Consider the following 11,613-nt stretch of genomic DNA (forward strand, 5'->3'; position numbering starts at 1 on the left):
CAGCGATCTCCCTCCCCAAATCATCTCCATTCTCGATCGCCTCGCCGGGTCGCCCACGCCGGCCCCCGCGCGCGTGCCGCCCACGATCACGCGCAGCGCAGTCCACTCACCGCGTGGAATTATCCTCCTCCACTCTTTCCATTCCGGGCGTGGCGTGGCGTGCGGGAGTTGCCAATCTAGCGAGGGTTTTTGGCGGAGGCCATGGCGATGGCGGCGGCGGAGGCGGCGGCGGCGACGGTGCCGCTCGGCGTGCTGCTGCGGCGGGAGGTGACGAGCGAGCGCATGGAGCGGCCCGACGTGCTCTGCGGGGAGGCCGCCCGCAGCCGCAAGGGCGAGGACTTCACGCTGCTCCTCGCCGAGGCCGCGCACCGCGTCGCCGGCGACCCATCCACCTCCTTCTCCGTCTTCGCGGTACTGCATTGCCTGCTCCCTGCCCCCATACCCCCTGTTCATATCCACAAGGTTCTAGAATCGCCTGCCCGGAAATCGCGCGCCGCCCGGCCGGAGACGTGGGGGCCACTCCTCTTGTCCTCTACTACTCCGCATGATGATTGACGCCCTCCACGTTTTCCTCTGTTGCGTTCGGCAGAGCCGCCATGGTTTTTCGGGGTTCAGAATTTTAGTCTAAAAATATACGGGAAATATACCTGTTGATCCAACTTATGATCAAGGCTATATCGAGTTCAAACATGTCCTAGTCTCTTAATTTTATCGCCACGTTGACGAGCGCTAATTAATTAATTGATTGATCAATTAATTCAGTGTCTGACTGGTACTATCTTAATGGGGAGTGTTGTTGTTCACTTGTTCCTGCTGATTGATCACTGATCACTGCGTTATCTTGTCGGTAGCTGTTCGATGGGCACAACGGGTCTGGAGCGGCCATATACGCAAAGAAGAATCTGCTCAACAATGTCCTGCGCGCTACTCCTTCCGGCCTCACCAGGGACGAGTGGCTTGCGGTGCTTCCACGCTCGCTTGTCGCGGCGTTTGTCAAGACGGATAAAGATCTGCAAGCTGTAGGTATATCATGCCTATCCTTGCCCTTGTTTATCTTTGTTGATGGCAGGTTTGTATCCTCTAGGAATTGGTATAGACTGCAGTCTTCATTTCATATGACTCTGAGTGTACATGCCGTTACTGCCTTCGACCTCTTTTGAATTTGCATTATTTCCCTGATACTTGCAGGAATCGAACTATTTCCTGTGGAGTTCGTGTACCCTAAAGCAGTGTCTTAATTAGCAGTTTGTTTGTCTTTACGGACGAAGTAGACCTGTATGGACATTTTATTGTCATTGCGGGGTTGTTTTAGTTAGATGTTACACAATCAGATGTGTTCATCAGTTAGTTGTAATGCTAAAATGTAGTTGCATTGTGCAAATTGTGCTTTTGTCTGCCATTTTGACACCTGTACAGTTGAGTGGTGCCATTCTTATTTTCTGAAACATTCCTTCTGCTCTTTCAGCTGAAACTTCTGGTACAACTGTGACATTTGTGATAATAGACGAGTGGGTTGTAACTGTGGCATCGGTTGGCGATTCACGCTGCATACTAGAGTCCGCTGACGGTTCGCTTTACCATTTGTCAGCCGATCACCGCTTTGACTCCAACAGAGATGAGTAAGTTCTGCAATAGATGTTATTTATTGAGAGCTGTGCAATTTATAACCTGTTCATTTACAGGGTAGAACGTGTCACTGCATGTGGAAGCAAGGTTGGGCAACTGAATGTTGTTGGTGGTCCAGAGGTCCGTCTCTTTCGTTATGAATCTGATGTGCTCTTGATTTGGGATACGCAGTGTAGATGCATGGTTAACTTCCTATCAAACAGTGTCTCAGCTTATCATTTGATTTTTCCAGTAATAACGAATATGCATCGATCTCTACCAGGCTTATTGTGTTTAATTCACAATGTTATTGGATAGTCTGGTGTAATCTATTTGTTTGCTTGCAACAATCTTCCCTGTACTATACATTTATGTTTCCCTTTTCAGGTTGGTCCTTTAAGATGCTGGCCAGGTGGCTTGTGCCTGTCTAGATCAATCGGGGACATAGATGTTGGTGAATGTATCATTCCTGTTCCTCATGTGAAGCAAGTGAAGGTTTACTCTTACGAGATGATTTGCTATTTTTTGTTTGAATATGTGTGTGTGAGTGGCTATTCGTCAGCACATACTACATTGATTTTTATATTTATTCAAGATGGCCTCTATAATTAGTTCATGATATGATTTGCTTTTACGTCAGACCACTGCACACCTCAGTTCACTGTAACACTATTTTGATTTTCTATTTGAACTCTTTTGTTACAGCTATCTAATGCTGGAGGCAGAATTATTATTGCAAGTGATGGCGTTTGGGATGATCTGAGTTTTGAAATGGCTCTTGAATGTTCTCGTGGATACCCATCTGATATAGCTGCCAATCGAATTGTTAATGTAACTATTTTACTATTACTATCATTTCCATTGGTTGATCGACTCAAACTTATACCCCCTCATTTCGTGATATACTTTCTCCTTATCTGTAGGAGGCAGTCCTACCTCGAGGACTAAGAGATGATACTACCTGCATCGTGGTTGACATACTACCTCCAGAAAAACTAGCTCCTAGTCCTCCAACAAAGTGGCAGGGGAAGATTGTAAATAAAATGTTCTGTAGAAAACATCCAGATATGTCTTTTAAAACAGATACAGAATACGCTGAGCCAGATGTGGTGGAAGAACTGTTTGAGGATGGATCGGCTATGCTCTCGAAAAGGTATTCTTATAAACAACCTTCTAGGCCTTTATTTTTTTCACCTGGGACACTGCTGAACTAGCTAGGAGCTCTGTACCGATTCTAAGGAAATATTATTTAAATGTTCAAATGTACAGTATCAGGGTTTCCATTGTGTTGTACAGATATGTACATTAGTAGATATAAATCAACTTGAAACTAGCAAGTACTAGCTCAGGCAAATCATATTTTTAGTTAATCATCACTGTTCTCAATGCGACAATGATGTCTTGATGATTAACATACCACTGTCAATTTCTAACAAAACAGATGTTAATGAAAGCCATTTTCGGCTAATGTAGGATTATTAGTCTTTGATTTTAGTTGCTTTGTATTTGATTGTCTCATATGGGTAACAAGCAGATCTTTCTTACTGCTAAAGGAGTTGGCACTGCTAAAGCAGATATTTCTTACTGCTAAACATCGATCTTTCTTTCCTTAGAATCAGTACAGAGCTCCTAGCTAGTTCAGCAGTGTCCCAGGTGAAAAAAATAAAGGCAAGACATGGTTGATGTCTGAGTAGTATACTGTAGCATTAATCACATTTACCAGGATTTATCAGTAGCATGTCCTAAAAAACATATTATCGGCATGATGAAAAGGAGTTCTTCAAAATAAACAAATTAGAGATTTCTAGCCTTCCATTTATTTGTGCTAGCTTAGAACTGAAGCTACAACTGAATTTCAGAATGATAGAACGGATGGTTAGCTTTGAAGCTCCTTTTTCAGGCTGATAACTTTAATACAGTGCGGCTCTTCAACTCTGAAATGAACAGCAATATACATGTAACTATTCCTAGATAGTTAATATTTATGGGGACTGAAGCTAGCATATTATTTCCAGAAGCTTAGGAGTTGATTCCTAAGTGTTTCACTGAACTGATATTTTGTTTTTATTGTTGAAATGTGGGCATGTTTTTACCTGTAACATGCAAGAACTCTTCAAGTTCCCATCTGCTTGTAAACCTAATCTTTGATTTACGTTTCTCTTGTTCCTTAACTGCAGGCTTACTACAGGATACGCACTTCAGCGCATGTTTGAACCCTCCAGCTGTGCAGTTTGCCAGTTAAGACTGGCATATGGTCAGGGGATTTCCATACATGCTAACCCACTGCAGCACGAAAAAATGCAAGGTTGGCAAGGTCCTTTCCTCTGCCGAAGCTGTCATGAAAAGAAGGAAGCAATGGAGGGTAAACGACGTCCAATAGGTATTGATGATCTCATTGGTTATCTAAAATACAGTGTGTTTACCAGTACTAGACATTGATTTCTACTTTGTAAACTGCTAATTTGTTCATTATTGCTTATTTTATGTGTTCAGATTCATCGACAGCAGATGCCTTCAGTCACGTGGGAGGGGCCTAATTGCTGAAACCATTCTTTGATAAATATTCATTTTTTCGTTACCAGGATCGCTAGTCAATTGACCACACCATTCTTTTTTATATAAATTGACCATTCTAGTCAAGCAATAGAAAGTATTCTTGACAAGTAGGCGGGAGATTCATTGATCAGTTGGACCGACAGAGATAAATGCATGTCGTTCAAATGAGAAAAGCATAGTCATTAGAATAGCTTGATTGTATAGGGGGTCTAAAGGATCACTAATATTCTTTTGTAGATGAGTTCAGTGACGTCGGTTGAGAAGAGGAAAATGCTTGGCGATTGTTTGAATGCCTGAAGCTTACGTGTGCATTCTTTTCCTCAATATCGATCTTTCTGTTCTAGATTCTTACCATTGATAGCGGAATGCGGAGTTTCTTTACTACTCCCTCCGTTCCTTTCTATAATGCTTATAGATTTTTGGCATTTGTTTCAGAATATAAGGTTGTAGCTTGGCTCTTTTTCAATTACCCCCTCTATATGTGTGAAAAAAATCCATACAAAAAGGAAACAATTAATTGAGTTTCTAATGCATGACCACAACGATTCCTTAGATTTAGGAAGCAATGTTTTTGTTTCCTTAATATAACCTGCCTGCACATATATGAAGAGTCAACCAGAGAGATTTGTGGAATTTGTTATGTTAATTTAGGAAGTTACCGATTCCCCTCATTTTACTCTCAAATCGTTAATCTAGGGGTCTTGTGTAAAGAACACTATTGTGCTAATTTCCGTGCAGAAAAACTATAGGCACTATAGAATGAAACGGAGGGACTAACATTTTTCAACCGAAGGTATGGAGAACACGTCTCCATAACATATCGACTCATGTGTGCGGCGGACGTCCGGTCGGTGGAGCTAGAAGGCAGGTTAACGGAAGGGCGGGAGGACGATGTTAGGATAGGAGGTAGCAGTTGTAAAAGCATCTCTACCGGCGGCCTCGATAGCTTTTTGGGGGTCGGCGTCGTTTTTGGGCTCGCACCGGCGCGCCCCGAACGGCGTTGGCCATTTTTCGAGCCCAATAGAATCGCCGGCATCCCCGTGCCGGCCCCTTCGCCAAGGGCGCGAATCGGACGCGTCGGCGCCTCGCGGAACGACGGTTTTCGAGGGTGGGGGCGCCTTGTCAGCGAAATGACGCGACGGTTCGCATCGGCCGCGACACGGGAAGGTTGGTCGTCGGCATTTAATGGCCTCCCGCGCGGAAACCGAGGTGGCCACGAGAGTAGCGACTGGCCACGCGGCGTCCAGTCGACGTAAATGTGGGTAGTTGCCACCGCTATATAGTACGTACGCCGTCCACCACCGCCGCTCCATTCTCTCCTCTCCACTGTTAAGGTTCATGCACTAGCCACTTGAACCAAAAGTCCGAACTGATGGAAAGGGCTAGGCAATCTACTTATACACTTCACAACACCCCCACTCGCGTGTGACAGGAGAAGAGAAAGTCAACACATGAAAGAAGAAGAGCACACCGAAACAGGGCATCAGCAGTGGCTAAAGAGGGGGCAACAACAATTTTTAGGCTTAATTGCGAAAACCGGGGCAATAGCAATTTTTAGGCTTAATTGCGAAAACCATGTGAAAGCCAGGATTTGAACTCGAGACCTGGGGCTCTGATACCATGTTAAGGTTCATGCACTAGCCACTTGAACCAAAAGTCCGAACTGATGGAAAGGGCTAGGCAGTCTACTTATACACTTCACAACATCGACCACCGCCGCCCACAGCAAAATGCTGCGCCGTCTGAAGACCACCTACTCGATGCTTGGCCTAAACGGCCGCGCGCTGCCTCCGCCACTGATACGTCTCAAACGTATCTATAATTTCTGATGTTTCATGCTACTTTTATTACAATACTTGAATGTTTTATACATACTTTACAGCATTATTTTACATTTTCCGGCACTAACCTATTAACAAGATGCCGAAGCGCCGCTTCGTTGTTTTCCGCTGTTTTTGGTTTCAGAAATCCTAGTAAGGAAATATTCTCGGAATTGGACGAAATCAATGCCCAGGGGCCTATTTTTACACGAAGTTTCCAGAAGACCGAGGGAGGTACGAAGTGGGGCCACGAGGCGCCGACACAACAGGGCGGCGCGGCCTGGCCCCTGGCCGCGCGGCCCTGGTGTGTGGGGCCCTCGTGCCGCCACTTGACCTACCCTTCCGCCTACTTAAAGCCTCCGTCGCGAAACCCCCGTACCGAGAGCCACGATACGGAAAACCTTCCGGAGACGCCGCCGTCGCGAATCCCATATCGGAGGATTCAGAGATCGCCTCCGGCACCCCGCCGGAGAGGGGAATCATCACCGGAGGGGCTCTACATCATCATGCCCGCCTCCGGATTGATGCGTGAGTAGTTCATCCTTGGACTATGGGTCCATAGCAGTAGCTAGATGGTTGTCTTCTCCGCTTGTGCTTTCATTGTATTAGATCTTGTGAGCTGCCTAACATGATCAAGATCATCTATTTGTAATGCTACATGTTGTGTTTGGCGAGATCCGATGAATAGAGAATATTATGTTAAGTTGATTATCAATCTATCATATATGTGTTGTTTATTTTCTCCTATATCAATGAAAGGCAAAGCTTTTGCCTCGTTTCAAAAAAAAAAAAATGTGTTGTTTATGTTCTTGCATGCTCTCCGTTGCTAGTAGAGGCTCTGGCCAAGTTGATACTTGTAACTCCAAGAGGGAGTAATTATGCTCGATAGTGGGTTCATGCCTCCATTAAATCTGGGACAAGATGATGAAAGTTCTAAGGTTGTGGATGTGCTCGTTGCTACTAGGGATAAAACATTGATGCTTTGTCTAAGGATATTTGTGTTGATTACATTACGCACCATACTTAATGCAATTATCTCGTTGTTTACAACTTAATACCGGAAGGGGTTCGGATGATAACCTCGAAGGTGGATTATTTAGGCATAGATGCATGCCGGATAGCGGTCTATGTACTTTGTCGTAATGCCCTGATTAAATCACATAGTAATCATCGTTGATATGTATTGAATCTTTATTTGTCAATTGATCGCCTGTAATTTGTTCACCCAGCATGTTAGTTATCTTATTGGAGAGACACCACTAGTGAACTGTGGACCCCGGTCCATTCTTTTACATTTGAATACATTCTACTGTTTTTACTGTTCTTTGCAAACAAACACCATCTGTTGACGTCAGAAACCCACCGGCGGGCAGCGACTGGTCAACACCGTAGAGCCGGGAACAACTAGGGCTGCGGCTGGCCCCAGTCCCTCAGAGCGACGGCCCGCAAAGCCTCCTGGTCGCGCGCCGATGCAAATTGCAAGGGCGTGCCACCTGACCTATACCCGGTCGGGAAGGTGTGGATGATGCCTCGCTTAGTTTCCTGCAGGGCACACACGTACACGTTAAATACGAGCCTCGATCGACTCTCGGGTTATCTCGTGAATCGGCTCATGGAGCCGATCCACCCATGATTCGTCCAAGGTGGCCGAATATATGGTGGTCCTGCTTGATCAAGATAAAGCATATGAGATCCACGACGATTTAGGGTTTTCACCGCATAATCGGATCATCCTACTCACGATTGGGCCTCGCGCTCGCGCACGGTGATCGTAAGCCAATCCTAGACAAGGCCTAAAAACCAACACGAGGTTGATCCTCGGAACGTCCTGTCTAGGGTCAGCAAACTACACCCTACACGCCGCTGGATCCTCCAACCCTTTGTAAGGCCTAACTATTGCACATGTTAAACTAATCCTTGATGAATCAAGGAGCAACCGTAACGGATCAGATCTACTAAATAACGATCAAGCGGGGTGCCGCCCCGCACCCGTGATGAGGTACAAGGACGGCTAGATGCGCAAGGGTTGCACTACGTCAGCATATGATACTAAGAACAATGCTAACCCTAACACATCTATGATAACTACGTTGCTCGCCATCAAAAGGCTTCGAGTACGAGCCACGCATGAACAACGTAGGCGAGCTCGTGCTGCCTAGATCGCAAGATGCGATCTAGGCAGCATGGTGCTTACCGGAGAAACCCTCGAGACGAAGGGTTGGCGATGCGCCGTGATTGGTTTGTGTTGAACGTTGGTTGTTGTTTATTCCATAAACCCTAGATACATATTTATAGTCCAATGGACTTCTAATCGTGGGCGTGCACCAAACCGTGCACGAGATAAATTCTAACTTCTACATAACCTACTATAAAGATACACGGGCTAACTAGCCCAAACTTGATACACAAGGCCGATTCACATATCTCTCCCACGCATATATCGTCAAGTCCATCTTGATCGCGGCCCACCTCTGACTTGGTCAAATTCTGGTGATAACACATGCCCCCCTGGTTTTGATAATGATAATTGCAAAACCATATGCATTCTTCGAAGGGTCATGTCGTGGCAGAACCGTCGCAGTTTTCTTCATGATGACGTATTGCCTCCCCGCCTCCTCTGCACGACTTGACGGTTCTGGCACCACGTCCTCGGGAACTGCTTGGGCATTAAACCATATATTCCCCCTTTTATTCAGCCACTTCTCGTAGTTCTCTTCCTCATCCTCTTTGCACTAGTACCCTCCTTCGCCACCATGTCCTCCTCTTCGTCGGATCTTTCGCGCGAGTCCTCCCCTCCGCGAGCCAACGCCGGAGTGGAACCCGGAGGAAGCCCATGCGGCCAACATCCGCCGCGCCATTGAGGCCGGGGACGAGCCAAGCCATGACTTCTCTACCTGGTCAGAGGACGACCAGTCCCTGACCGACGGGGAGAGCGACCTCCGCTTCCTTGCCAATGAGGAAGCGGTGGAGGAAAGCGACGGCGACCACCTTCTCTGGGACGGGACCCCCTCCTCCGAAGAGGAGGAGCAGGAGGAGGAGGAAGAAGATGACAACTCCTCCGACGAGCCGCCGGCCAAGCGCCACTGCCCCTGGCCCGGCAATCTCAGCGATTTCGACAGCGACGACGACGACGCTGATGAGGAAGACGAGGACAACGAAGGTCCTGCCGGCGGTCACTACAGCGGCGACGATGAGCCGGCTGGGAGCAGCGCTGACGACGGCGATGATGGCGACGACGACGAGGGCAGCAACGGCCCCTAGATAGGGTCTTAGCTTAGGGCCAGCAGTAGCAGACGGGGCAATGTAGCCCCTAGGGTCTTCTTTTGAGAGCAATCAGCTCTTTATGTAAGAACTCTAGTTCGTCAATGAAGAATTTCCCCAACTCGATTTTGTCGACCTTCTTCATGGTAATTTAGCCGATTGCCCTTCGTACTGAGCTTGCCGACTGCCAATCTGGTCAGGGCTTAAGGAGCCGATGGCAATGCATCGGACTCTCATGGCAAATTCGAGGGAGATCCATCCGGACCTCCACCTTCCGGACGAGCCACAATCGTGCGATTCCTAGATCCTGGAGATGCAGATTCGATCTAAACGGAATGTTAGACTTTAGCGGCATCCTCGTCCTCCGGATCTTCTTTTCCTTCTAGAGGTCTTAGGACCATCGTTAGAACAACTCCAATACTGAAGCTAATACTTTTGCGGAACAGGCGGTACTCGTCCACAACTGTCCTTGTAATGCTTCATTTCTTTGTAGTCACATCTGGTCCAGAGCCCGTCAATGATCGTTGCCTCCCCCCATTACCTCCAGCCATTCCCTTCTGCAATAGTTCACCCTCTCTCGTCGAGTTGTGATACAGAGCAAGCCGATTCTCAACCAAATCGGCTCAATAGAACAAGGAACCTAAAGAGCGGGCTGCCCCCCGAGCCTTAGTCCATGCGAGGATAAAAGCAGACCAGCCGATTGAGCCACCATCGGCTTCCCAACTGTAGCGCCGTGTTAGGCTCAAAGAGCCAGCACCTTGCTGTTTTGAGTGGTTCATCATCTCGGGCAAACTGATGCAGCTTCTGGTGCGAATGGCTCGGCTCTAGGAGACCATCAGATGATCATTGGTTGTTCTCATGATCCTAACCTGACCTGCAGGCTTGCGCAAACACTGCCGATTTGGTGATGGCTGCTCCATAAGACCTCTGCTTGTAACGCTATGCGTCGGCTTTGCCCCATGAGACCTCAAACAAGATCACGACTCTTACCAGCCAACCCAGCGGGCTGGCCATCTGGTTCCGGGCAGGTGCCTACAACAGAGCCCTGTGCGTGTCACTCAAATGACTTGTATGTGGAAACTGATATTTTTGGCGACATCAGCACCGTTCCTCAGACAAGCTGTGATGCAGGGCCAGCCGATTCCGACAAAACCGGCTTCCTATAGCAAAGGATCCTTCAGGGCCTACTGCCCCCCGAGCTTCTTCCGTTCAAGTTCCGCGTCTCGCCGATCATATTGGCTCATCATCTTTGGCAGGCTGAGTCGATGCCTATGCATCGGCTGTGCTCAAATTTTTTTTTGAATTTTTCACGGCCGACTTGTGCGTCGGCCCCCATACTTGATAGTGTTACCTCATATGTGTTTTATCCATCTAGGTGCCCCCCGAGCCGATTCTGTCAAGAAAATTGATGGTATCGGCTCTTTAAGTAGTCCCTGCTGGGTCAAATGTCGATCCCAGGCAAAATAGATGGTGGGGATAATTTTGGCCGATTGCTGGAATCGGCCTCCACGTTGCTTGCTCGGTGAAGGTTTTTGTAATGTTCCTTCACAAATTTTCTGGGGCCGATCACAAGGATTAGCCTCGCCACATTCGTCCATCGATGGCGTTCTTGCTACACGGTCAGTCCGGTGGATAGAACCAGCCTTACCCCGTTCTTTGTCACATCGATGCGTTCGCAGTCGTCCAAATTGATGCCCGAGAGTGGTTCTTGACCTGATGTCTCCCAAATGCCCATGCCGGCTGTTGAAATCTCGGCTGAATCATCGGCGTGGACTTCCACTTCATCTCCATCCCATCGTATTAGGCATTGGTGCATCGTGGATGGGATGCAACAGATTGGCGTGGATCCAATCCCTCCCTAACGCATGACAGCATAGGTGCTTTTGCCTGTCGACAATAAAGAACGTCGTAGGGACGGCCTTCCTTCCTACGGTCGGATCCACGTTCGTAACACCTTGTGCGTCGGATGCTTGGCCGTTGAAATCGCTCAGTGTTACATTGGTTTTGATCAAATCCGAGCTGGAGCGTCCCACCCGACGTAGCATGGAGTATGGCATAATGTTGACTGCCGCTCCGGTGTCCACCAACATCTTATTGACAAGCTGCCCATTGATGTAACCTCGCAAGTACAGGGCCTTCAGATGCTCGTAACTCCTTTCTCGTGGCTTCTCGAAGATGACCGGCCGTGGGCCGCAGATCCAATTGCGCCACGGGTGCTTCATATAACCTTGGAGCGCTAAATTCCGCAGGAAGGATGAAGACCATGTTTGTGCCAGCCGATGTTTCATCATCGGCTTTCCTTTGCTTAGGGCGCCACTCTTTTCTTTGTGGCCGACCTTCTTCATCCAGGGTTCGCTGAATTTTGGCGGCC

General features: G+C 47.7%; 1 protein-coding gene across 1 annotated transcript; it reads left to right on the plus strand.

Moving 5' to 3' along the window:
• The first annotated feature begins 201 nt into the window (after window positions 1–201).
• On the plus strand, window positions 202–4,447 carry LOC124653721 (probable protein phosphatase 2C 69). The gene is made up of 9 exons (XM_047192785.1): window positions 202–411; window positions 852–1,023; window positions 1,466–1,619; window positions 1,683–1,746; window positions 1,993–2,100; window positions 2,311–2,436; window positions 2,529–2,758; window positions 3,783–3,985; window positions 4,099–4,447. The coding sequence occupies exons 1-9, from the start codon at window positions 202–204 to the stop codon at window positions 4,140–4,142; spliced, it is 1,311 nt and encodes a 436-aa protein (XP_047048741.1). The 3' UTR covers window positions 4,143–4,447.
• The last annotated feature ends 7,166 nt before the right edge of the window (window positions 4,448–11,613 follow it).

This window comes from Lolium rigidum, chromosome 5 (genome assembly GCF_022539505.1).
Source record: "Lolium rigidum isolate FL_2022 chromosome 5, APGP_CSIRO_Lrig_0.1, whole genome shotgun sequence".
Classification (NCBI taxonomy): domain Eukaryota; kingdom Viridiplantae; phylum Streptophyta; class Magnoliopsida; order Poales; family Poaceae; genus Lolium; species Lolium rigidum.

What these genes read in the sequence shown, in the direction of transcription:
- LOC124653721 (XM_047192785.1), top strand. Translation starts at nt 202, where the DNA reads ATGGCGATGGCGGCGGCGGAGGCGGCGGCGGCGACGGTGCCGCTCGGC. An exon ending in TTTGACTCCAACAGAGATGA is followed by an intron (nt 1,620 to 1,682) that starts GTAAGTTCTGCA and finishes GTTCATTTACAG; the next exon opens with GGTAGAACGTGTCACTGCAT. An exon ending in GGGTAAACGACGTCCAATAG is followed by an intron (nt 3,986 to 4,098) that starts GTATTGATGATC and finishes TTATGTGTTCAG; the next exon opens with ATTCATCGACAGCAGATGCC.